Source organism: Protopterus annectens, chromosome 6.part1 (genome assembly GCF_019279795.1).
Source record: "Protopterus annectens isolate FY-2018-M chromosome 6.part1, PAN1.0, whole genome shotgun sequence".
In the NCBI taxonomy this organism is placed as follows: Eukaryota; Metazoa; Chordata; order Ceratodontiformes; family Protopteridae; genus Protopterus; species Protopterus annectens.
This window is the reverse complement of record NC_056738.1, coordinates 187,821,708-187,848,839: the sequence shown is the minus strand read 5'-3', so window position 1 is coordinate 187,848,839 and position 27,132 is coordinate 187,821,708. Positions and strand designations below refer to the sequence as shown.

Genomic DNA, 27,132 nt, shown 5'->3' with positions numbered 1-27,132 from the left:
TAAACCCAGAAACCTCTCTCCAGCAAATAAAGCCCATTTACAACAGAATTGCAAACATCAACAAGGATGGAAGGGAATATATTCGGGATGGAGAGAAGTTAGAATGTCTAAATTAGCTATTTGCAATAATACTCAAAGAAGAAAAAAAAAAGCAGGAGCAGTTTTAGACTGGAATGGTAGGAAAGGAGCAGGGAGGAAATACGAACAAGTAAGAAAAGAGAGAAGCAGCCGAGATGCCCCAACACTAAATTCCATTGTCCAAATCACTGCTGCTCTATATAAGGTCCAAACCTCTGGAAAAGTATCCCCCCACTAATAAAAGGCACCTCATCTCACCCAGAATTTAAGACTCATCTAAAGGCCTACCTGTTCTTATCAGCCAACTATAATTGCCTCTCATCCAGCCATATCATCTAACCTCAGCTACTTCACATTTTCTGTCCCTCATGTGGCAGGTCCTCTTGCACCGATCTTCCCTTCTCACTCACATACCCTATTGCTTAATATAACTTCTCCCTCCAAACATTCACATCATCTGTTTAACATCCTTCACTCCACTCAACTATCCTGACAACACACAGCTATAATGATCAAATACACCTGACTTCCTACATGACATTTGTTTTGATTTTTGTAAAGCAATATTACAATTGCATATACTCTGCACTGTCATTACCTGATAATGAATGGTATTTTACAGATGTATATTGTCATTATATTCTGGCTGTCTCTCACTAAATGTAATTCTAAATTTCTTTGTATTCTTGGGCTGCAGCTGAAACTGGTCACATCTGATCAGTGCTCTACCCCAGTAAACAAATTTAAAAAAAATAAAAAATAAATAGATGAAACTGAAAGAACAGGGTACCAAACATAGATGACACACACCCCAGGGATTTCTGAAGACTTTGATAGACAAAGTCATGAAATCTCCCAGACCTTCTTCGTTGATTCCTTCAGGAGTAGAAGAAGACTACAGTAAAAGAAAAACTATGGGTAACCAAAGATCTGCTAGTCCTAACTCAATATTAGGCAAACTATGGAGAAAGTGCTGAGTGAATGTCTGGTGGAATTCCTGGGGACCAACAATCCTGAGCGTGAATGCCAGATTGGGTCTGCGGCCAAGAGATCTTGGTAATTTATGCTTATCCAGTTCTATAAGTAATAAACAATGGAAATGGAACTGGGATATCCAGCAGATGTGGTGTCCCTAAAGTTACCAAGGCCTTTTACTCTGTCCCCACAAATAGCTAAGTGGCAAAATAGGAGGTTTGTGGGTGGGACAGGGTAGTGCAGTGGCTAAAGAAATGCCTAAATAGATGCAAGTGGGGTTTATCCAGTGTCTGACATCTGGGATATTTGTATCAGGAGTTATTAGAGGTAGTGAAGGCATGATCAACAAATATATAGATAACACTAAAACTGGAGAGGAGAAATGCATACAGCAGAATCTCTGTACAACAGCTAGCTTGGCCATGAAGTAGCTACAAGGGGCTCAGTGCTATGCAATGCAAGGTCTTATAACTAGGGACCAAGCACCCCAGAATGGGGCATCAGCCAGGAAGTTATATACTAGCTGTCACCATAGAGGGAAAAAGATACAGGTGTCCTTATCACAATGCTTCAGCCCATATTAACAAGGCTGTGGTAGAAGTGAGCATTGAGAAAGAAAATTTTACTTAAGGAGTAGGGAGGTAACCACACCTCTCTACAGGTCACTAAGCACATGACAGGTGGAATATCTCACACAGTTCTTCAGCCCTTCCAGGGAAAAGGCAATTAGTCAGGTGGTTTCTGTCACTGATAACACTGTCAAAAGGAATATAACCCACTGTGAAGAAATACTTCCATTTTTTGTAATTGTCAAGGGTGTGAGTGTGTAAGTGTGTGTTATATGTATCCAGTGTTCAGATAAAGTATAACCTGTGCACCTGTCACTTGATTGTAGGAGAAAGAATACTCTGTACTTGATTAGGAATGGCAACAAATCTGTTTTAATTAGTGGGAAGTGCATTACTAATTGTGAAAACATGAAAGTTTGAAAAAACAATGTGGAGACGCAGTCAACATGTAAATTTAAGGAAAGTATATTGGACTAGCTATCCCCTTGGACCCCCCCCCCCCCCATGTGAACAAATATTGAGCATTTCTAATGTTACAGCCAGTTCTCTAGTGAAAATATTACCATTTATTTTCAAGGACCTATATATTTTTAAAGTCCATTACAATACAAAACCTCTAAAGACTGCATTCAAGTTAGGTGTTCTTGACAAGATGATGCCACAGCAACACTCACTTTTTTATCTATTACACCTTTAGTCAGAAGGAAGATATGATAAAATCAACAAAAGGTGAGAAGTAATGCTGGAATTGAATTCATCCTCGAGTCTTGGTGAGCACTTTCATGAGGTGGACCCTGTTTTTCTCAAAATCTCACCAAGACGACACTGATATAGCAACTGTATTTTTATAGCATAAATCATGGGCGAAGTAGGTTAAAAAATAAAGAAGATAGCAGGGTGCACAAGGCCAGGATGAAAAAGTGCCCAACCCTGGTAGGCTCACTGGAACTAGGAATGGAAAAAAAGACAGTGTAGAATCCTCAAGACATGGAAATATTCTGACAACGGGGATAGATGGGGCTCGGTCAGCTCCAGGGGGAGTATGGCTCCATGTTGTAGAAGAAAGTAACGGTCCACAAAAATCACAAAAACTGATAGGCCAAGAAAGAGCCATACAAATGATAGAGTGGACTATTGAAGATAAGAAAGAAATTATGTATTGTTAGTATTATGCAAAAAGCCCAGAATTTCCAGACAAAAGCTATACAAAAAGATCAAGAGAGAAATTAGAGTAAAGAAAAATATTTCCACAAGAAAAACTGTCAGAAGCTTCAAATAAAAAAGTGTGTTCATTAACACAACAAATTCATGAAAAACACTATGTAGGCCAATAAACCTTGTGCTGTTTGGAAAAAGAAGCTATTGAGAAAGTACAAAAATTTAAAGAACAAAATTTCGAGATGTTTGAAGGGCATAAAAAAAGAAATATGGACATGGGAAAGAAAGCGAGATCTCGTACGTTACAATATTTATGCAAAGGAGAAAGCTAAATTAATCAACACAAAAAAGGCAACTCCAAAGATATTCGAAGACAAATTATAGGGAAAGGCATCCAGATATGGACAATTTCACAATACAAAAAATAAGATCACAAAGAGGGAATGTAGAAGAGAAGATTAGTCGAGTAGAAATTAAAACAATAGAAGGTGAAGTTATGGAATATTTGTCACGTGAAGGATTCAGTGTAGAAAGTCTAACACAGGTCATATCACAGCACGATGGAACAACTAGTTCCTAAAGTAAGGAGAAACAAGAGGAACAGGAGACATCTGAAGAAAAAATATGGAAATGGGAAAGAAAAAGAGATTTAATACGATGCAATATTTATGTAAAGGAGAAAGCAAAGCTAATCAATGCAAAAAGAGCATCACCAAAGATCAGGGGTGTAGCTAGGATTTTCAAATTTGTACTCATAGCTCTCAAACTGCTACCCCCCTCCCCAGCCAAGCTACGGCCATTCTCGTAATTCACGGTTCGCTCTTTTAGTGTCGATGAAGAGCCATTCGCTGTAATGCCTCTTCAGTAATATAATATAGATTCACTCAAACTCAGTTCCTTGAATTGAATATGAACCTGAAAGTCAGTTCTTTGAAAAATGCAGCATGGTAGTTGGGGTAGAGGATTCATGCTTTTGTTTTCTGTAACTAAGGTACAGGTTTTTGAGCTTGAGTAAATTACCAACCACCTGCTACCCCTAACTAGGGTGTTTCATTCACACACACACACCCCTACCTACCTCTTAGTGCAAGAAATATGGACAAAGCCTAAAATAAACAGGGACAGATATTAAATAATGCTCTCATGAACTTAGAAAGTTGCTAGAACAGGATTTATGCTAGTATGAGAAAGTTGCTAGAATAACATGATTTGTGCTAGTATGAATTTTTCTAAAGGACATGAAGTCTGAAACTCAAATGTCTGTCATTATTTAGCAACTTCAGCCTTCAATGATTTTCTAGAAAATCATAAAATTTATGAGGAACAGACAAAAAATATGTGGCAAAAATCTGGACATTCTGCAAAATGTGGGCAGTTGAGAGGTATGCTACCTATCACACACACACACACACACACACACACACACACACACACACACACACACACACACACACACACACACCTCTCAACCTCTTACAGCAACAAACTCATAAATAAAACTGAGGCAAAGGCCCAAAAATAAGGACATTTTTTTAAATATTGCTCTTATAAACTTAGAAAGATAATAGAATAGTAGTAGGTCTTGCATTAGTATGAATTTTCTGAAAGGTATGAAATCTGAAACTCAAATGTCTGCCATTATTTTCTAACTTCAGCCTTTAATGATTTGCCACTAATTTGCCAGAAAACTGCAATTTTATGTAAAACGGACCAAAAATGTGATGCAAAAATATAAAATTGCCAGTCAATACAGCTGGGAACCTGTCAAAGAAGGGACACCATTTTAATATGAGCACAGTTAACTTGAGCAGCTGACAAAATTAGAGAACCTACATGCATTTCTGAAATAAAAGTAATGTACAACTCTGATCATTACAGTTATTTATAAAAGTAAACCCTCCACGTTTTCCAAAATTGCTATTTTGTGGAGAGATTATTAGGGAGAGAGGAACATTTTGAGCCAAAATTGGGGACAGTTGAGAGGTTTGGATATTCCTAATTCTATAAAGCGATTCATTTGCACATACCTCTCAACCTCTTAATGCAGGAAATCTGGACAAGGCCAAATATATTGGGGGAACATACAAACAGTACTAAAAATTAATCTTGTATAAACTTAAGACAGTTGATAGAATATCAGGTCTTGCTTTAGCATGCATTTTTCTGAAGATTATGACGTCTGAAACTTAACGTCTGTCATTATTTAGTGACTTCATTCCTAAATGATTTGCCAGAAAAGTTTTATTTTGCATTTTACAGCACGAACACCAATAAATATCTGCTAAACAAAGCAATGCAGTCTCACAATGAAACTAGACTTAGCATTAAAACTTCTCTGGCCTTGAAACTCACATTCATTGAAACAGCATTGAAACCCACATTCAAAGAAAATACATTTTGCCAGTGGCAGATAAAGATGAACTTTAGGCTGTTTTCAAATCATAGGCCCCTTGCACATGAAACATACACGTGCTCTTTGATACACCTTTCTGACTGTATTAAATTATATTCCTTGTACAATACAGTATAGTTGTTAGAGAGCGTTTTAAATTTATTGTTTTGAACATTTTTCCAGTAACCAATGAAACAAAATGCATGCACCAATAATGACAAAACAGCCCAATTCATAACATTTCCATCATAAAAGTCTACTCAAACTTCTACAGTCCACCAGTATCAGTAAATATGCACAATCTCTGAACTAGTAAAAGCCATCTACATAATTCCACATTAAAGAAATATGTAACTAATGAAGAGGCTGCTGCTAGCAAACAACTTTATATTTCATGGTTTCATCTACAAATAAAGTGCCTGTTGCCCTTGAGGAATAAATTGCCTATGTTGCATTAAAAACAATGATACGCTAGTAATATTGCAATAGGGAATGGATGGCAAACTGGTAACAGGTTCATAGTTACTACTAGATATCTTCGCCAAAACAGACTACAGCATCCACCCCCATTTACAACACAGTACAGTATCAGCAATGCATCTACCTACTGTGGGAGAAGAACCCACAGCCTTCTGCATCAAAAGCAAGTACACTACCTGTTGTGCTATTAACAGTACAAGCAGACTCAGCATAAGCAGCACTAAACTTTAGTCCCCCTGCAGCTCAGCTCCTTGTAAAATGTCGAAACTCAGCTATATCTTTGAACTTTGCAGCACAAGAAATCTGGAAAAAGCCAACATTTATTGGGGGGGGGGGGTGACAAAAGCCCAAAAACCAGGGACACATTTTAAACATTGCTTGTATAATTTTGGAAAGTTGCTAGAATAAAATGCTGTTTTATCACCATGCATGTCTTGAACCCAGAACCATATGCACTACAGTCAGTGCAACATACCACTATGCTAAATCAGCAGTTTGAAAAATAGGAAGAAAAGCTTAATGGCTATCATTTAGATGGCTCTCAACCTCTTCGCACAAAAAAACTGGACAAACAAAGCCAATAATGAGGGAATACAAATTCAGTTCTCACTTCACACCTTAGCACAAAAAACCTGGACAAACAACAGAAACAATAATGGGGGAAATACAACTTCAGTTCTCAGTTTTCACTTCTCACCATAGCTCACAACTGTTAGAAATACAAATCTGAACAAAGTTCAGAAATGGTGGTGATTAGGGACTTTAGGCTGTTCTTACCCTGAAGCAAAGGTACATGGTTTGAGCCTGAACACCTATAGCCAGCAGGTGTATTATGTGGGGGCATTTACACACACACACCTTTCCAAAAATGTGGGTAAATGATTCTTTCTACATATTTTTGCCCGCATGGCTGCCAGCCATCAGACCACCCACACTGAACTTAAATGCATCCTTTCCTAAGAAGTAAGAGTCATATCCACTAGGGTGGGAGCCACCAGTGGGATGGCATCATTCAGACAGACATCAGGGTTTCTTGTGCCCTTGCTGGCATACCAGGTATAGCCAAGGTTTTATCCAAACTATGACCTCCCATAGATGGAGGGACATGTCACCATGTGGTTCACAATGCCTACCTGTAACACAAATACATGTACCTGTACACTTCAATGAAGGCTACTGCCAGCTGTCAGTTTGATGAACAACATGCCTACCTCCCAGGTCATTGTTCCATCCCTTCCTCTGAAGGATCACTTTACCATGTGACGTACTTTACTCCTCTTTCTCAACTTAGGCATTCCCATCCTTCCTGTCAGCTCCATCATGCACCTTGGTTGCCTACATTGCAATTAGGGTTTTATCTCTCTATGCTAGTGGGCTGGCTAGAAAGAGGGTTAGATGGTAAGGTTACAGTACCAACACTCTCTATAGCAACACTGCCAACAAGCTAGACTACCCAAGACAAAACCAAGCACATAATTTTTTTTTTCATAACTTAAGCCATGATTTAAGTAGTAGTTAGCTCTGAACAGTCACTATTTGATAGTCAAATAAACAGTAGTCATTACACAAGATTCAATATGCATGCATTTAAGCTCATAAATTAATTACTAGCCAAAGTATTTAAAACTGAATAATAAAGTTGTTTACTTGAAATAAATTAAAATATTTAATATGCAAACTGGAATAAGCTTGCGCAAGAAATTTCAACTAAATGTTCTGAATAAATAGATGACAGACAGCAAACACTATCATCTAATCTAGATCCTAACTAATTTTAGGTAAAGATATGTCATGCTACTAGCTTGCAAGATCAATACAATCAGTATGGAACTTGCAAACGTTTTACAGGTAGCTGTGCATTTTTGGGTATGTTCCATCAAGAAAATCCAGCAAATCCCTCACTCTCTGACTACTCTCTCACATGGCACACACACACACACACACACACACACACACACACACACACACACACACACACACACACACACACACACACACACACCTCTCTTACCTGATAATCTGTTTGCGATTGCCTTCCACACACTACATCTTCACATTTCCCGCTCATAGCGATAATCCATTTGCGATTGTCTTCCTGCACATTTCCCGCTCGCAGCCAGCCGGACATGACGCGAGCTCACTTCTGACTGGCTGGTATGCTCCTTAAAGGAGCCAACACTGTTTTAAAAAAGAAAAAAATATGTACGTACATTTTTTTAAAAAAAAAGCTACCCCCTCTTCTAAAGAAGTTGTACTGAAATCAGTACAGTGCATATGCCTCCCGACGTCCCTGCAAAAGATATTTGAAGAGAAATACAGGCAAAGACATCTGGATATGGAAAATTTTACAATACAAAAAACTAAGAAAACAAAGAAGAAATGTAGAAAAGAGGATTAGTAATAGAAAAGTTAAAGAAATAGAAGCTGAGGTTATGGATTACCTTAACACTGAAGGATTTACTTTTGAAAATTTAACTCAAGACAACAACAGAACAGGATAGAGCAATTGACACCCAAATTAAGGAGAAATCAGTGGAGTAGGAAGCATCTAATCAGTTGACATATGAAGATACTTTGCAGCCTCCCATAGGTAACCAGTACAAAGGTTCAGTTTGAGCTATTCAATAAGGGGAAAGAACAGGAAACTGTGGCAACTTTGATACAGTCAATGTCATGGAGTGATAGCCCCGTGATTTCCCATATGAAAGAAGAACGGATGACACCAGGTGAAACTGAAGAGAACATGGCACGGGAAGAAGCTCTGGAACTTTCAATAGAATGCCCGTAGGAAATGGTGAACAAAGAGTGTGCTCTCAGTTTAGAAAAAAAATGATCTAAGAGAAGAGTTGCTTGATTTAATACAGATGGATAGACATATTAAGATCAATGAAAGAAATGTACTGCAAAAAGTCAATAAAACCCAAAAAGTTAGAAGTTTGATAAAACAAATGAATGCAGTAATTAGGACTGTCCCATAGAGATTCATGTGATATAACAGAAGGAAATAGGAAACATTACTGTGCAGCCAAATTAATAACAGATAAACTCCTACCACAAGAACACAGGGTAATAAGGGAAAGGAAGGGGAGAAATAAAATGCCATCATGGAAGTGTCGAATAGAAAAAACTATAAAGCAATTAAGACAAGAAGTGTCACTGTTAGAAGAGTATAGAAGAAGGAACAGATCAACAAAAATACTCAGAAAGATAGACTTGATAAAAGCAATGCACAGTATTACAGCGGATCAGGATTTATCATGCATTATCGCAAATAATAAACTAAAAATATCAGCACAGGCAGAAAAGCTTAGAAGATACACAGATAAATATAAAGGAAAAGTACAAAATAAGCAATTTATTGATGACCCAAAAAAGTTTTATAGAGAACTGGGAAACTGCATAAAAGGAATTGAAAGACCACCAAAAAAAAAAGAAGAAATAAATACATTTTGGAGAAATATTTATGTGGAGCATAACAGAGATGCTAAATGGATAGAAAAAGTAAAAGAAAGAATAAGAAGTTCAAAGGTGCAGGATATGAAATGGGATGAAGTAACAGCCAGAGAAATTGAAACAAAGTTAAGAAAAGCCTCTGACTGGAAAACCCCAGGCCCAGGTGCAGTACCTAACTTCTGGCTAAAGGTATTAACATCTTTGCAAGAAGATTTAGTCATGAGTAAGAACTATTTATATGTGCACCCCAAACAGACACCAGCCTGGCTAACAAGAGGAACAACAATGCTCCTACTAAAGAGTGAACCTGCAAGCTACTCTAAAAACTGTAGACCTCTGACAATGTATAATCTATACACTGTATACTATATATACTGTACACTGGAATTGATGCCGACAGAGTTTATAGTCATATAGAAGAAAACTCAATTATGGCAATAGCACAAAAGGGTAATAAAAGGGTAATAAAAGAAAGTCATATGGAACAAAAGATCATTTGTTGTTAAATAAAAAATGGGGGAAGAATCCAAGTATGGCATGGATAGACTACAAAAAAAGCATTTGACAGTGTCCCACATTCATGGAAAAAAGAGTACTTAAAAATGTGTAAGATACACCATACACTGATAAACTACATCACAATGACCATGAAACAGTGGCAAACCACTTTGCAGTTAAGCCATGATAAAGGACAAATTATTATTCCAGGGATAAAAATCCAAAGGAGGATATTCCAAGGTGACTGTCATTACTGTTGTGTTGCCTTGCCCATAACCCATTAAGCTGTCTGCTTAACACATTAGGTCATGGCTATAATTTGGGTCCTAGAATGCAAAAAAGTACAAAGACTTATCTTCTCTTTGCCAATGATATAAAACTGTATAACTCATCAGATGAGGAACTGAAAGCACAACTGCAAGTAGTCAAAACTTTTTCAGATGATAGAAGAATGTTATTTGGTCTTGATAAATGTGCAAAAGCAACCTTTAAAGCAGGAAAGCTGCAGCACCAAGAAAACATCAGTTTGGGACAAGAAAGTGATATAAAAGAACTTGAGCAAGATTGAATGTATAAATATTTGAGAAGTGATAAAGGATCAACAATAAAACATGGACAAATGTGAATAAAACTCTGTAAGGAATATTTTAGAAGACTTAAATCAATCCTGACAACAGCATTGACATCTAGGAACAAAGTTCAAGCTATTAACCAATTTGCTCTTCGTGCCCTAACTTACAGCTTTGGAGTGATTGACTGGCTCCAAAAAGTGTTGGATAGATTAGACAGGAAAACAAGAAGGATGCTTCATGCTCATCAAATGATTTATAAAAATCAATGCATATCATGATTATATATTCCTCGTTCTGAAGGAGGTATGGGTCTCCTTGAAATTGATTACATGTATAGATCTGCAATCATGAGACTGCATACATATCTACTGATCTCACAAGACCCAAGCATAGTGAAAGTTTTGAAACATAAGGAAAATAAGTCTAAGATGACTTCCCTTCTTAGTCTAGCAGAAGCATATAGGAGTCAAGTTGGAATGGAAATCAAACCAGAAGTAGATAAAAATCAGGCAGCAACTGAATGTGCAAAAAACAAAAGAAAGAATATAAGGTGAAGGATCAGATGAGAAGGCAAGAAATGTGGAAAATGCATAAATATAGTTGCAAGTATAGAAAACTCCTGGAACATCCTAGTATTGAATGCAGGAATGGTTAGGGAGAGGCAAATTCAAACCAAAAATGAAAGGTTAATATTGGCGGCCCAAGACAGTGGACTACATACACATTGGTTTACAAAATCCATTGAATGTGGGATAAACAGACAAATGTAGACTTTGTAAAACAGGATTGGAAACAGTTGCACACCTTGTTGCTGGTTGTGACATACTAAAGGCATAATAATGTGGCAAGACTGTTGCACTGGGGATTGTGCAAACATTGTAATACTGAAGTAGCTGAAAAACACTGGAAACATGAGCCACAAAGCATCATAGAAAATTATGAAGTCTACATCACATGGGATCACCCATTACCAACAGTTCAAAAGATAGATTTGACAAAACCAGATGTAGTGGTCCATGAAAAGAAAACAAAAGTAGCACTGGTCATTGAAATCACTACACCAAGTGACTGCAGTGTCTTGCATACAGAGAGACACAAAATAAAATATCAGGATTTGCAGGCAGAAACTAGATCAATGTGGAAGAAAGATATCCAGACAGTTTCAATAGTAGCAGGGGCAACGGGTCTTATAAAAAAGAATCTACAATCATACTTAGATATGTTAACGATACATGTAACTCTGTACAAATTGCAGGAGGAGTCATTACTGGACACATTGCGGTTGCTGCGAAGAGCACTTCTGGCTGACATCAAAGACTGAAACAATACTAATTTCATGATCTTTAATCATACTTTGATTTAGGAATGGGGTCCATTCCTGTCATGGTATTAGAAACCCAAAGGATTTGGAGAAATTAAGTGTGAAACTGACAAAAGCGTCTGTTCCCCTTAGGTGAGGAGTACAGGCTAGTTACAGGTGTAGGTAGATTTTAAAGTGAAATTATAAACCAACAAATTCTGTCCTTACTGACAGTTCTTTAGTTGGTATGATTAGGACATTAGCTGTAAACAGTAGCAGAGCGATGCACTAGTGAGTAACTGTGTTTTTTTCATGTACATTAAATTATACTGCCTATAACTTTCTGTATCTTCTGTATAGTGTTATGCTTTTGTGGAGCCTTTCTGTCATCACAGTAGGAATATTTTAGTACGGCATACCTTTTAAGAGTTATATTATGGAAAAGAGTATCTGTGAAGGTTAAGGAGAGAGTTACAGATACTGTATATGCTACGTATGTAACCATTAGCACTGTGTATAGTGCATATGTACTATATGTACTGTGTGTAGTACATACAGTTGCAGGTATGTTACAAAAATGAAAAATACCATCTGCTTATCTTATTTAGAAAATACTTTAATACCATATTTCCATAGTTTATGAGATGATGATTCTGGAAGGGCATATCTTTATGTTACATTCCCGTCTTTGTTACACCTGATGCAGTTAGGATTTTGAAGAAGGAACATACTGTGTACCAATAGGAAATTGTAGTAGGAATTGTGTATCATATCCTGTAAAATTAAGAACATAGTCTCAGTTAACTTGAAAACTATTATTTACTTCATGCATGTTAGTTACATGTTCACACACACACAGACACACAGACACACAGACACACACACACACACACACACACACACACACACACACACACACACACACACACACCTACACATACACCCTTTACATGGTACCTAGTCCAAAAACATGAACACTGAATGTCTGAAAAAATGGACTTACACATACCAAGTCTGAGATGGCTATTTCTCAGGATATTCCCTTTTCTTAGCTATGTGGTGATTTTGGATTTTGGATATATAAGTTTGGGTAGTCAGCATATATGCTTGCATCATATCATCAGCATATATATTAAGCGACATGTTAGTTCTTGCTAGCTACAATAGAAACATAACTGCACAGACTATGAGTGCTTTTATGGGATGTAATAGAACTGCTTGGACAAATTAAAGTTGAAACTGTTTTTCCTTCTGTGTGTTACAGGGTACTTCACTGCAGAATGACAGAGGTCATGATGAGTGCTTGCAAAAGTAGCATGGAAAACATTGGGTTAAAATGCAATGATGACAGACTACCATTTCAGGTAAGCATACGTTTTAAATTGCATAAATTAAAACGGTGTCTCTAGTAAAGTAATCTGACATGTATGTAGTGATTAAAAAGACAACCTCTGCTTTTTTGTCAATTATTTTTGGTGCTGTCCTGTACTCATCATGAGCATCCAGGACCCCACTTCATGTTTACTATTCCCCATTTGTTCCCTAAATGATTGAAGACTGTTGGAATCAAAGTCACCATCACACTTTGAGGGGAGCACTTCTAGATTTAGTAAACTACTGACGTCACCCCTGATGGACACGGAATATATAGTGATGTCAGTGTGGGGAGCATGCAGTGGTCTCATTTGGGATATTTGCCTGCAAATAAATCATCAAGCACCAAAAATGCCTGTAGTATGGGAAATGACCCTTCTAAACACCAAAAGAATTCACACATGAGGGAATCACAAGATCCCAACATGGCATAGTGAGTGTCATCCTTTATTAAACAGAATTCCTCAAGTTCACATTTCTTCAAGAATTATTTAAATTTTCTTAAGTTCAGAAAATTTGCTGTTATGCTGTAGATTGTTTAAATAATCTTGTAACACTAGATCATGTGATTATAACAAATACAGGAAGTGAGGTCGGAGGCTGGTATAACAGTTAAGGTATTTACCTTACAGACCCAAAGTGCAGGGTTTGATTCTTATATGGGGTGACTGGCTAGACTTAAACTCGGCCACAAGGGCAGTTAGTCTAGTACCAATCTATGAACCTAAAACACAATGATATTTTTCTATCATATCGACTTATTAATATTTAACAAACAATTGAAAATATCTGTCCACACACTAGAAAATGCTGTCCTTACTTATTATTGTTATTAGTTATCACTGTTCAGAAAAAAAATAAAAGATCCTTTACAGAATGTAAGGTGCTGGTATGTTCCATATATCGTAATTTGGCTGCATTCAGCTTAAGCACACACATTTAATATTAACTGCCTTATTCACACCTGGCAACATATTGGCTCCTAACCTAAGTTGCCAGCAAAAATCCTTAATGTTTAACAGAGTTTCAGAATCCCCTTCTTTTGGACCTCTCTCGACATAGTCAGTAACAGAAATAAATGTTATTGAAACTGTCACATGACAAACACATCTGAACAGAGCATTTGTTTTTTGATTTGTCCTGATTGCATGTGTTCATATATATTTTTGTAATGAGATGCAGACTCTTATGTCAGCTTTCCATTCTCAAACTAGGGTGCCAAATGTGTCCCCATCACCCCCACAACTACACCGCCAGTAACAGAGGCAGTATAGACAGGGATTCGCTCTCCCTTTATACCAGCAGGTGAACGCACTTATGCAAAGAAGAGAACAAAATGAATACAGCACCTAAAGTTTCCATAAAGCATTGCTTGTAATTAGAACACCACTTTGGGTGGGGGGAGACTAAAGGTGTTAAATCATCATCAGTTTAGCTAACAAGCTTTGTGATTTCTATAAATGAAGGAAACAATATGTAGGATCATACCATCTGTGACTGAGAACAAACTGACTGCAGTTTGGGCAAGTTGCTGCTTGTTTATCCCTGTTTATTGTAACTATGACTGTAATCTTTACATTCACAGCAGAACTAATTTAACCTGGTTCTTTTCTCCGTATTGCCTGCTGGAACCCTCTCCTGCCCAACACACACACACACACACACACACACACACACACACACACACACACACACACACACACACACAGCTTTCCCATTTGAGAGCTATGTATTATAACCTGAAGCTCTCCTGGTATCTCCTGGTGCAGACTTACAAAATCATTGCTCTTAGATGTCCTACTGTGCTCTGTATTGCATTGCTTGTCACATTACCTTTTCAGCTCCTCAACCATATCGGTCTTCTTATGCCATTCAAACCATTTTTCAGACTAGTTGTACATCTGCAGTAATTGCATGTGTGTATGTGTGTGTGTGTGTGTGTGTGTGTCTTTATGTGTAATTTGTCTTTAAAGCAACCTACTTGACATTCCTAGCGCAAAGGAAAGTAACATTGTTAAGGATGCACCTAGCTTAGTGCCTCAGTAGCTCTTTCTATTCAAGTCATCATTTCATATTTCATTATTTAAATAATGACTTCACAGGGCTCTTAAACTGCACATATATCTGTGTATGTGTGACTTGAAATTAAAACAACATGCTGAAGTTTCCTAAATGAACAAAGGCTTGCTGCCTAGCAGCTCTTTGATGGACCAGAGACAGTGCATACTGATGAAGATTCTCAGTTTAAATCCCGGTCAAATGCTAACATTTTCTCTCATATTCATGATACAAGTGTATAAAGAAATTTAGAAAAAAATGTATTTGCATACAGTTTCGTTCCTGCAAATAATGTTTTTGAAATTACAGGTGACCAGAGTCAATAAAGTACCCAGCCAAAAAGTGACTACTCCTTTGAACAATACATAAAACAACATGTAAAATTACTGAATGTGTCACAAAGAAATCTTGATGCATATATTGTGCTAGTATAAAAAATGTATGTCTGTAAATGTATGTAAAAACTGAGATCTGTTACTTTAAAACCACCATGAGAAATTAAGGCAAAAGGCTGTGGCAGGAGTGGTCCAGTAGGTTATCATATAGTTTTTCAGAAACTAAAACATTCACTGGCTATTGTTAGTATATTCTGAGACTGTTGACACCTTCTCATTTATGTGACTGTTAATCATCATGATGTAGATCGTTATTTGATCATTCGCATACATGTGTATAGGAGCTTTGTATCTGTATGTAATGAAAATGGAGGAACAACAATGCAGTTATCTGGACCATTTTCATCTGTATCAAATCCTTTTGTTAATATTGGTGCTCTTTATGTTAGAGAAGATGAAAATGTTGGTTTCCTGAAACCCATTAGGTAGCAGTTTTCTGAAGATGTGGGATAAAAAGCTGTAATCCGTTTGTCTCTGTGTATCACACAGACAAAACGTCTGATATTGTGCATTCCTAAAAAGATAACTTTAGAGTGTTCTAAGGAGCTTACACTGGTTTCAGTTTCAGCACTATAACTTTGGCTAACCTGATGACTATATACTTTTTTTATCCCACCAGCATTCACTTGACTAGCTTGTTTGATAGGCTTGGTATACAATATTTTAACATATTAGTGTTTTTAGCCACCATATACTTTTAAGAGGAAAAGGAATATTAAAATGCGAAACTGAGTTAGACTGAAAAAAAAAACAGGATGGGGGAGAGAGATAAATGCTTTTTAAAACTTGGTTACAATGCCTTCTGTTTCTTGTAGTAAACATAATAATAAAACAATACAAAACCACTAAGAAATACTGAATCAATGAAAACCACTCCAACCTGTAGGCCAGCGACTCAAAAACTTAGTAATAATCAGTAATAATCACAGTTCTTTTATTATAATAAAAAGCACAGTAAATTCTCAAGAAAAATGCCCAGTAAATCCTCTAGTGCCTTGGCTACCATTAGCCTTTACAGAGTATATCTTTCCCCACCATGAAATTTCCTTTTTATACATAAAAACACACCCAACAATCAATCATACAATTAAGACAATTAAGATCTTAAAGTCAACTCATAAAAAAACATTTCCAGTTGCATTCCTTATTAAGACTCTTAGGACAAAGTGTGTTATATTTTAAAATAAAAATAGATTCCTTTTTTCATAGGTTATATTTAATACCTTCTAATGTAAAATACTCATTTCTAAATTGTTTTAACACTGTAGCCTGTAGGATCCCCGTTGTGGCAATTATAAAAATGCTCCGCCACTGGACTAGACTGTTTATTTTTCCTTATATCTCTTATATGTTCTTTGAGTCTTGTAGCAAAGCTCATTTTACTTTCCCCTCTATAATATTTCCTGCAAGGCCTTCTTATGCCATATATTACTCCTTCACTATTACAGGTAAAATAGCCTTGCTCTTGAAACTTTTTTTCCATTGATTACTGGGAAAGTTCTAATTACATACTGGCAAGCTGTAAAGCTTCCACATGGAGAAGTTCCTTTAAAAAAGAACTCTTGATTATTTTTAACTAAGGGTCTTTTGAACTCCCCATGTACCAGCATGTCCTTAATGCTTCTTCCTTTTTTATAGGAAAAACTTAATTTGATATTTTTCAGAAAAGGTCCTTCCCTTTTTATAACTGTCCAATAATACTTTACTAAATTTTCCAACCTTTCTGCAAACAGTGTATATTTTGAGACAAAATATAAAATTTCCCCTTCATTCTTACTATCCTTCTTTCTATAACTACTTCGCTATTATAACCACTAGTTTTTTTCATTAACTTTCATAACTTTTTTATACCCTTCCCTTACTTACCCTCTTCAAAAACATAGCAGTTACTTTTCTTATGTACATTCCACATTCCTGTACATCACTACATAACCTACTGACTCTGAGGAATTCCTCATATTTTATAATGTATGGGCGCATGACAACTGGTGCCATGTAATATATGGTCTTGTTGTTCAAATTTTCTATATATTTTTGTTTTCACTTTACCATTCTTCTCGCCTACTATTCTGTAATCCATTGAACTGTATTCCAAATCTATTTTCATGTAAACTTTCTATAAACTCTTCTACCCTTTCATACCAACCCTTGCATATAAAAATAAAATCATCAATAAACCTAAAGTGCTTTTTCACAAACTTCCTATAGAAAATCATTTCTGCATATATAAAAACTCTCAAAAATAATACTAAAACAATTTAAATTCAAGCAAGAAAAATCTACTTCACTCCTACTTTATGCTGAAGTAATATTCTTAAACTATAGATTAAAATGTAAACATTTTTACATCGTCTCCTTTCCTAGTGCACTAATATACTTTAGCATCATCAGCACCAAGTTTAATATCCAATATTCGGCTGTCAAAGCTACCTGTTGTTTTACTGGACCTCTGTATATCCACAGCAGATTTGATAGTCCCCATTTCTGCTGACTCTCCCAGTTCGTGTTGCTGATGTATTTAAGACATACCTCTACAGATTTTTGCAGAATGTCCAGATTTTTGCTTCATATTTTTAGTCTGTTCCTCATAAAATTTTGGTTTTCTGGCTAATCACTGAGGATTAAAGTCCAAAAATAATGACAGGCCTTTGAGTTACAGACATACTCTTCAGAAAATGCATGCTAATTCATAATCTGTTATTCTATCAACTTTCTAAGTTTGTAAGAACAATATTTAAAAATTGTCCCTATTTTTGGGCCTTTGTCCTCCCATTATATATGGCTTTGTCCAGATTTCTTGGTCTTAGAGGTTGAGAGGTATGATTTAAGAACGGCTTTAGTTTAAGAAATAGGCAGCAAATAGTCTTTGTTTTGTTACACCTCTATTAGTTTGTGCCACCAGGGTGACTGAGAAAACAATAGAAAAATGCAAGTATAAAGGGGCTTCGGACTCCTAAAGTTCTTATGCCCACAGCTTAAATCATCAGCTACTTCCAAGTAATTGGTAATATGTAGATAGCAATTTGGGCACACAAGTTAAAATGCACCTAAAATATGAATAATTTTGGTTGCTACATTAGACCTATCGGTACATTCAGTTTACACTTAAAAGTACAAGAAACCAGAATGACAATATTAGCAAGGGCATTAGATCCAAGCTAAGAGGCTTAGATAGAAAAGTATAGAAAGAAATCTCTAAATGCCAAGATAGTTGTCAAGGTACTAAGCAAAGCACTGACATTTTGTTTCAATGGAGAGTGGAGAATGAAAGCCTGAAATGAATGAGACATGATAGTGAAATCTCTCTTATGTCTTCTTACTACATTTTTCATTCTGGCTGCATGAATGGAAAATGCATTTTCAAAAGCCAAAGGGTTAACAACATGGATTACTAGACTATTCTGTGAATTCTGGGAGAACTGGAGATGTTAGGTCTGAATGTACGATGTAACTGTATTAGTGGGACAGAACTGTAGGTAACAGAGCTTATAATACAGCACTGCATGTTTTAAAGCTGAGCTTTTGAATGAAAAGGATGCCAACTGGCTCTAAAAATACTAATACAGTAGTGATCTGTTCTGGGAAAGGAAATGTTCTGGGAGAGAGAAAACTATTTAGTTTTTGAGAATCTGTAAACTCTGGGTATTTTTGGAAAAGGGCAAGACAGTTAGAGTGAGTCCATATTCAAACTGGAACACTAAACAGAGCCTTACTAGACATTCCAGGGGTTTACTGTAAGCCTGCCTTGCTACAATGCTGCAGACTTTAATATGTTTGGTAAATTTGTTAATTGCAATTTCAAGGTAGTGAAAATGAGAACTGAAAGTAAGTGCAGGGTCAAGGTAAATCCCCAAATATGTAAATGTGCTTACTTCCCTACACAGACAGTGGGCTGATATGTGATCCCCTAGTCAGAAGGGACTTGAAGCAATTTGACTGCAGTTCCAAGAAACATACAATCATACAGTCTATCAAACATATATCCGAATATTACCATTTTATGTGATTAAAACTTACAAATGTGCCTGTGTATTTACAGATAACTACTGTTATACTGTGAAAATGGCTTTACACACACACACACACACACACACACACACACACACACACACACACACACACACACACACACACACACACACACACACACACACACACACACACACACACACTATTAAATACTTTGTAGTTCCACATATTTACAGATGGCAGATGAAAAACATTACATCCACCTATTCAGCCTATTTTAGCTAGAAGTGGAACAAGCAGCAATTCCATTTTACCATCAATTCATTTCCTACTTCCCCACAACGTATTTCACTTTCCAATGCATTATCAAATTCCCCTGTTTACTGGATGCTGTATACTCACAACTCTGCATAAAAACAAAAAAGTCATACTTTACTCATCTATTTATGTTGCTTCACAGAATCATACTCAACTTATTTTATCCAGTTCAGGGAAACCTGGGAGGTGGATCCTCTTCATTAAGCACAACACAGAAAAACAAATTTACTGACAGGATGCCAGTCTAACACTGGATGCATACACATACTCATTCACACAAGGAATTTGCACTTCCAGAAGATTTTTAACTGATCGATTGCTGATTTCTTATTTTATTTGTACATTTATCTACATTTAAGGTTGAAATTACTGCATTAGGCCTGTTGTTGGTCTGACTGATTTGCAATTGCCTTGTCTAGCTAGTTTGTTAAAGCTTTCTTGGGGTAGCATACACTCTCAAACAATCTTTTCTGTGTTTTTTATGTTAAGAAGACTGGGTTAGTCCTTCTAGTGGCAGTAGAACTCTATCTGAGTTGAGAAACACAAGAAAAGCATAATTGTAGCCATTGTAATGGCCAGAAGGCTTAGAAACCAGTTTCATGTGTGTTAAATTGTAGTAGAAGTTCTGCAACATTTGTGTGGCTCTTGGCTTGTTCTCACAGGGCTCAACAATGCTTGGTGACCTCTCCTGTGTCTCTGAAGTGATGTCCTTGCATCATCCACCATCCAGGTAAAAGCTCAGAACTTGTATTTAGAAATCACGCTATCAGAAGCTATTTAAGTTACTGACTGCTGATTCTTGTTTTATTTGTGCATTTATCTGCATTTAAGGCTTACTTTACTGCATTTGCTCAAACTGTCAATATTGTCTGATTGACTTTTAATTGCCTTGTCTAGCTAGTTTGTTACAGTTGCTTTGTGGTGGCATGCACTCTCAAGCAATATTTTTTGTGTTTTTACTTTAAGATGATTGGGATATTCCATCTAGTAGCAGTATGTGGTGGCCTGGCCTATATGAGTTGGAAACCACATACGAAAGCTATAAGTGTAGTTCTTTTATTAACTAGAGGGCTCAGGAGCCCATTTCCTGTGTTTTAAGTGCCTGTATAAATTGGGGGGGGGGGGCTGCTTGCCACTGTTCATCATGCAGTGGTGACTAGTAGTGCCTTGTATACAACCAGACACCTAGAAACCATATTTTCTCTATAAAACTACCTCTGAAACTGTATCAGTAACTCAGTGAGTATAGGAAAACTACTTTGTGAGCTGGCTAGTGTACAGCAGCTAGTTTGTGTGTTGAGGACCACTGACCCTTGAATTTAGTATTATATGGCCTAGTCTAATCTCAAATCCCAAAAGCATACTCAGTGCATCACTATTAAACCCTCATGCACCATACCTTTGTAGCTCACCCAGTAAAGGACTTCACATCATTGATATGTACTTTTCCAATTTCTCCATAGCCAGTTCCATGGATATGGGTACCTTGAAACGATATAACAATTGTCTAATGTTACACCAGTAAATGAAGGAGCAACAGGCCGACTTAATAAACATAAATCCAAAGCCATAAACAAAAAGTCAGCTGGTTCAGAAGGTGTTCAAGATAATTTAATTAACTGCATACAAATGAATAAAACAATAAAAACAATAAAACAATGGAAGAAGAGCGCTTTTGCACCAAACCTTGGTGCTTCCTCAGATCTAAAAAATATATAAACTCATACCACTTAAATAACAGCAAACTACCACCTCAAATCACGTGACTTCAAAACAGGTTTTAAAGGGGCATACTCATTTAGTACCTCTCATGAGATAATTTAAGTGGACCACACCCGTCCTTCAGAGCACACTGCTTTGAAGACTAAGGTAGACACTTTTGTGAACAATTTTACTAAGAAAACTAATCCATTATTATCTGCTGTTCCTGAGGATGCTTGTGGATGATATTGTGGATGTTATTCTGTTCAAGAGTCATTTACTCAACTTAGAAAAGGAATTATTCAAATTGAAGCGTAATCAGTATCAATCTTTTCATCTTGAAATTTGTGTTAAAGAAGGCATTATACCACATGGGCTACGCATATTGAAAATGCCTTCATATTTACCAAATGATTCCATGTTTCTAAGTGAATGGCAGAAACTCAATATAAATACTAGTCTGGGCTATTTGAGACTGCTTATAACTGCTGCAAATAATGAGGTGAAAACCATAAGCTTTACTATTAGCACCTTATATAATGAACTATTGAATCGATTTGGAGCTGTCATGGTAGATAGATACATGCCTGAGGTGTTTGATTCAGTAGCTACTTATGAAAGGAAACTTTTGAAAACAAAACTAGGCAAATTGGAGAGAGACAGGATTGATTTTCATCTTGGCCATGTTTTCACTTGGCCGAGAGCACAAGAGACTGTGAACAATACAGTACAAGGCAGGGAGAATGGTGTCTTGTTTAATTCTGTCTCCTTGCCTTTAGCAGCTAACCAGAATGTTGTTTCTCTAGTCAGTGAGGCATCGGTGTATGATGATGCATACACACAAGTCACTGCAATGAAGAAACCAGGGGCTAGGAGAAAGACAATGCAAGTTGTAGCACAAGTTCATAATGCAGCTGAAGGAACAACAGAATCTAATTCTACTGAAAAGCAAGGCATGGTCCATTCTGCCAACAGTGATTTTTTTAGATAACACAGGTGTGCAGCCTTTGAATTTCCCACTACCTATAAGAGAACAAAAGCTACCTGCCTTGAAACAACAGAGCAGAGGTCGCAGCAGGAGCAGGAACAAAAGGAAGCACGATGGGTTGAATGAGAGCCCAAACAATATAAAGAAAAAATTTTTCAACCAAAGAAAGACTTGATATTGAATTTATCTGGTCACGTTCTGTCTCAAGATGAGTTTAATTTGTTACAAAAAGGATTGTCTTTAATACCCACTGGTAAGTCTGACTTTCCAGATGTTATATTTGATATAAAGATGTTTACACGTAATTTGATGTTAAAAATGCAGTTTAATGGCACAGAGACTACACATATGCAAGGTAGTCATGTTTGTAAAAAACCTAGCACATTTATACCTGCTTTTTTGCTTACTACATTTATACCTGCGGTTAACCCATTAGTTAATGCTTTTGAAAAATGTGCATAGAGGATGTACATAAATTGAATGATTTTAATAGGCATAAACATTACAAGGGGCAAAAGTCTTATAATCTAACAAAATTAAGGCATGAAGCTTTACTGGATTTACAGAAGAATGACACAATAGTAATCAGGCCTGCCAATAAGGGAGGGCCTATAGTTATCATGGATAAAAATAAATATGATTTCACTATGTCTCACATGCTGAAGGAAGATGTTTTTTATGAGAAACTGCCTCCTTTTAGGGTTAAGCTGTTCAGAGAAAAATTGCATAAGCAAATAAAAGATATGTTTTTGAATGGCATGATAGATAACAGTCTGTTATATTATTTTATGGTTACCTCACCTACAATGCCCATTATCCAAGGTTTGCCTAAACTACACAAGAGCACTAGTTACCCACCCATGAGGCCTATAGTGTCCGGTAGAAACTGGTGTTCTGAACTGGCATCTATTTACATCGAAAAATGTTTGAGACCACTTTTAAATAGTAGAGAGCATGTGTTAAGAGACACGGAACAGTTTTTGAGAGATTTATATACTTTCAATAATTACAACTCTATTGAAGGTGTTCTCATGGTAACACTCAATGTGGTCTCTCTTTTTACAGTTATAACCAATGTGATTGGGTTGGAAAAATTTACCAGGTTTATGGAAATGTATTCTGATTTCTCTGAAAGTAAAATTATACTAGTGAGGAATTTACTGAGTATTGTCTTAGAAAATAATGTTTTTCTGTTTGGTGATGATTTATACTGGCAGCGTAATGGCGTAGCTATGGGCACATCCTGTGCCAATAGCTATACAAATGCTGTAATGGTTGTATGGGAACATGAGTTTTTATTGAGTGGCTCATATCAGAACAAAGTTTTGTTCTTTTGTAGATTTGTAGATGACCTTTTTATTTTATGGGCAGGTACAGAAGAGGAGTTCTTGGAATTTCTTATGTACTTGAATGCAATCACCACTTTTCTAAGGTTTACATCTGTTGTCTCATATGAGAGAATAAACGTTTTGGATGTTTAAGTAAATATTGAAAAAGGGAGCATATATACATGCTTGTACAGAAAGGAATGTTACGTTAACCATCTTTTAAGCAAAGGAAGTATGCACCCTACCTATTTATTTGATAATGTCATTAGGAATCAGGTTTTTAGAGCATCTAGGTTGAACGTTAGGGATGCAGATTTCCATCAACAATTGAACAGTATGAGGAATGATTTACTACCCAGAGGCTATGGGGAGAGAGAAGTACAGAAGCAAATACAAGAAGTAGTTAGTTTGCGATATACTAAGGCTTGGCCTTATTATTTGGATAGGTGGTCTAAGAAAAAAGAGACCAGTGCTGATAAGCATAAGTTAAAGGTGCCAGTAAGCTTCTCTATTGATGTCGGGTCTTATATGAACTTTATATGTAAACACTGGGGGATATTGACCACTGACAAGGCAGTCACAATATAGATAGAGAATCAACCTAAATTTCTGTTCAGAAATCAAAAGTCTTTGAAGAGATGCTTATGTGCACCCAGAGAAGAGAAAACACCTATGGGTGGTATGGGGACTAAGCCGTGTGGCAAATGTTCATACTGTGGGTATATAGATATAATCAATTAATTTTTACATCCAGATCAGGACAGGCTGTATAAATTTAAATTACAAGCTACATGTGATACACAGCATATAGTGTATCTCGCTCACTGTGTAGTATGCAAGAAATTTTATATTGGGAAAACAGACCGTACACTGAAGGAGAGGGTTAGAGAACACATTTATCACATAAGCAAACAAAGCAGAAGTAATGCCCTGGCCAAACATGTTGTGAATACTAACAACCAACATAAATTTAAGTTTATGGCCATTGCTACGAGTTTTGTGAGTAAAAAGGGGGGGACAAGTAGTAAAAGAAAGGAACTGGAAGCTAGATGGATAGACTTACTCAGAGCTGACATGGGGCATGGTCTCAATGAACAAATACCACTGAGACCAAAGCTAAAGGCCAGACCTCTATGTAGGTAAAGTAGTTGTTTTTAAGAATATGTATTTTAACAATGTTTTATAGTGCATAAAGGATATAAGAACTATTTTATGATTATATTTTTATGATTTTCTTTGAATATTTAGCAATTTTGTGGTTACCATATAGCTTTAATGCTATATAGTAATGGAGTGTATATAGACATGTGATGTATTGTTGTCATGTGATGCATTCAGCAATGTTTAAAAGTATGACTAGTTTCAGTTTGTTTTATGCACCTAAAGAAGCAGATGTGAAAGCACTTGTGCCTGATTAAAGCTTTATAACCTTGAGCCTATCTTGTGTCCTCCTGTTGTTTTTGGATACTTTGCTGTAGTTTTGCTGTGGTCACAAGGACCTGCGTATGAGTGTTTTTTATTATTTTTATTGTTCTTGCTGAACATTAAATCATGACCAATATATCAATCCCAAAATTGAATCACATCAAGGTGTCTCTCCTCAGTGCCTGAAATCTAAACAATAAATGACCTGATCTTGAGACACTCCTGCAGTTGGAAAACATCCATATCTTTGTGGTTACTGAGGCCTGGTTTAAATGTACAGAGAACACTCCCACTATATCAAGGTTTTGATGTTTTCATATCTTCAGACTCGGTGGCAACTGCGGAGGAGTCCCCATATTTGACAAGGAGCATATTACCTCCAGGCAGATCTTTAGGGACCAACAAACTGGACTCATTGAACTGTAAATCATGTTAGATAGGATTAATTATCAACAGACACTGTTTGTCTCCTAATGTGCATACAATATTTCTCATTGTTTTAAATGATTTTTCTGTTAGCAAAAACTACAATATTTTGAGTGACCTTAATTAGAAGTTATGTACTCACCATAACGTTCCATCTGAGTAGGTGACTTCATTTGGATGCAACCTGTGGGTATCGGATCCGACCTCGGATCCGAGCCGGCAATTCAAAAGCTTAGGCTCCGAGCTCCTAGCTCCTCCCTCTTACCCATAACCCCTTGCCACGCCCTGACTGACCTCAGATTGAGTTTGCCTCAAATACTGACCACAGTATACTAAAACAGCATAAATACTCGCTCTATAAAGGTCAGGGGATGGAGGGGATAGTGCATCGAATGAAGTCACCTACTCAGATGGAACGTTATGGTGAGTACATAACTTCTAAATCTGAAGTAGGAAGACTTCATTCGTCTGCAACCTGTGGGACAGAGTCCCTAGCTACCTGAATCTTGGGCCATCATGGAAGGATGTTCCGAGCACCGCTGAGCCAAAGGATGCTCTTCCTCTAGAAACAACATCCACCTTGTAATGAGAAATAAAAGTATGAGGCGAGGCCCAAGTAGCTGCAGCGCGGATATCATCCAACGAAAACACGGGACTTAAAGGCGGCTGACGAAACTGCCCTAGTAGAATGAGCCGTAACCCTCTTAGGAGCAGGTCTGCCTGAAGTGTCATATGCCTGCAATATGCAATTAGCAATCCATTTAGACAGAGTGACTTTAGACACTGCTTTACCCAGAGCAAATTTAGCAAAGGGACGAACAGCTGATCTGATTTCCTGTGGCCAGCTGTCCTGTTAATATAAAACGTAATTGTCTATGAACATCCAATGAATGCAATTTGTATTCCCTTTGTTTGAATACTTGGGAAAAAACAGGCAAATTGATTGACTGGTTAATATTGGATTCAGAAGAAACCTTCGGAAGAAAAGATGGATTGGTCCTGAGGCACACCCTATCAGGGAAGAAAGAAAGGTAACACGGTTTGACAAAGAGCCTGAAGCTCAGACACCCTTCTGGCTGAAGTGATAGCTACCAGAAAGACAGTCTTCCAGGAAAGGAATTTTAAATCAGCAGAAGCTGCAGGCTCGAAGGAGGAGCAGTAAGGGCCTGCAGGACTAAAGACAAATCCCAAGGCGTACAACCTCCTTGACTGGAGGCCTTAATAAAAACTCCCTTGAGAAAGGATTTGCATAATTTCGCTGTCATAAGGGAGCTGTGTCCTGTCCAATGTGATAATGCGATATAGCCAATTGTACTTTAATCGTGGAAGAACTGGCCCCTTGATGAAAGAGGTCTGTTAAAAATTCTAGCACCGCAGAGATAGGTGCTGAAAAGGATCCACCGTTCTCTGCCCTGCCCATATAGAGAACCTCTTCCATTTACTCCGATAAACCTGTCTGGTAGAAGGTTTATGAGCAGCCACCAAAATTGCTTTGACGGTGAAGAGATACCGAGTCCTAATTAAGGTTGGAATTGGAGCAGCCAAGCTGTCAACTTCAGGGTCCGCAGATTGGGAACTGGCATTCCCAGAGGGTGAGAGATGAGATCGATCCAGAATCCATGGTGGATTGATTTTGTGAGACCAGGAACCAAGGTTGTCGAGGCCAGAATGGGGC

At 37.1% G+C, this 27,132-nt stretch overlaps 1 protein-coding gene across 1 annotated transcript in view; it reads left to right on the top strand.

Moving 5' to 3' along the window:
* LOC122805462 (protein LBH-like) overlaps positions 1-27,132 on the top strand; it is a 701,144-nt gene that overhangs the window by 221,118 nt on the left and 452,894 nt on the right. The window contains exon 2 of the mRNA XM_044075638.1: positions 12,740-12,839. Coding sequence (XP_043931573.1) covers positions 12,756-12,839 — 84 coding nt within the window. The 5' untranslated portion in view covers positions 12,740-12,755. The remainder of the gene's footprint in view (positions 1-12,739; positions 12,840-27,132) is intronic.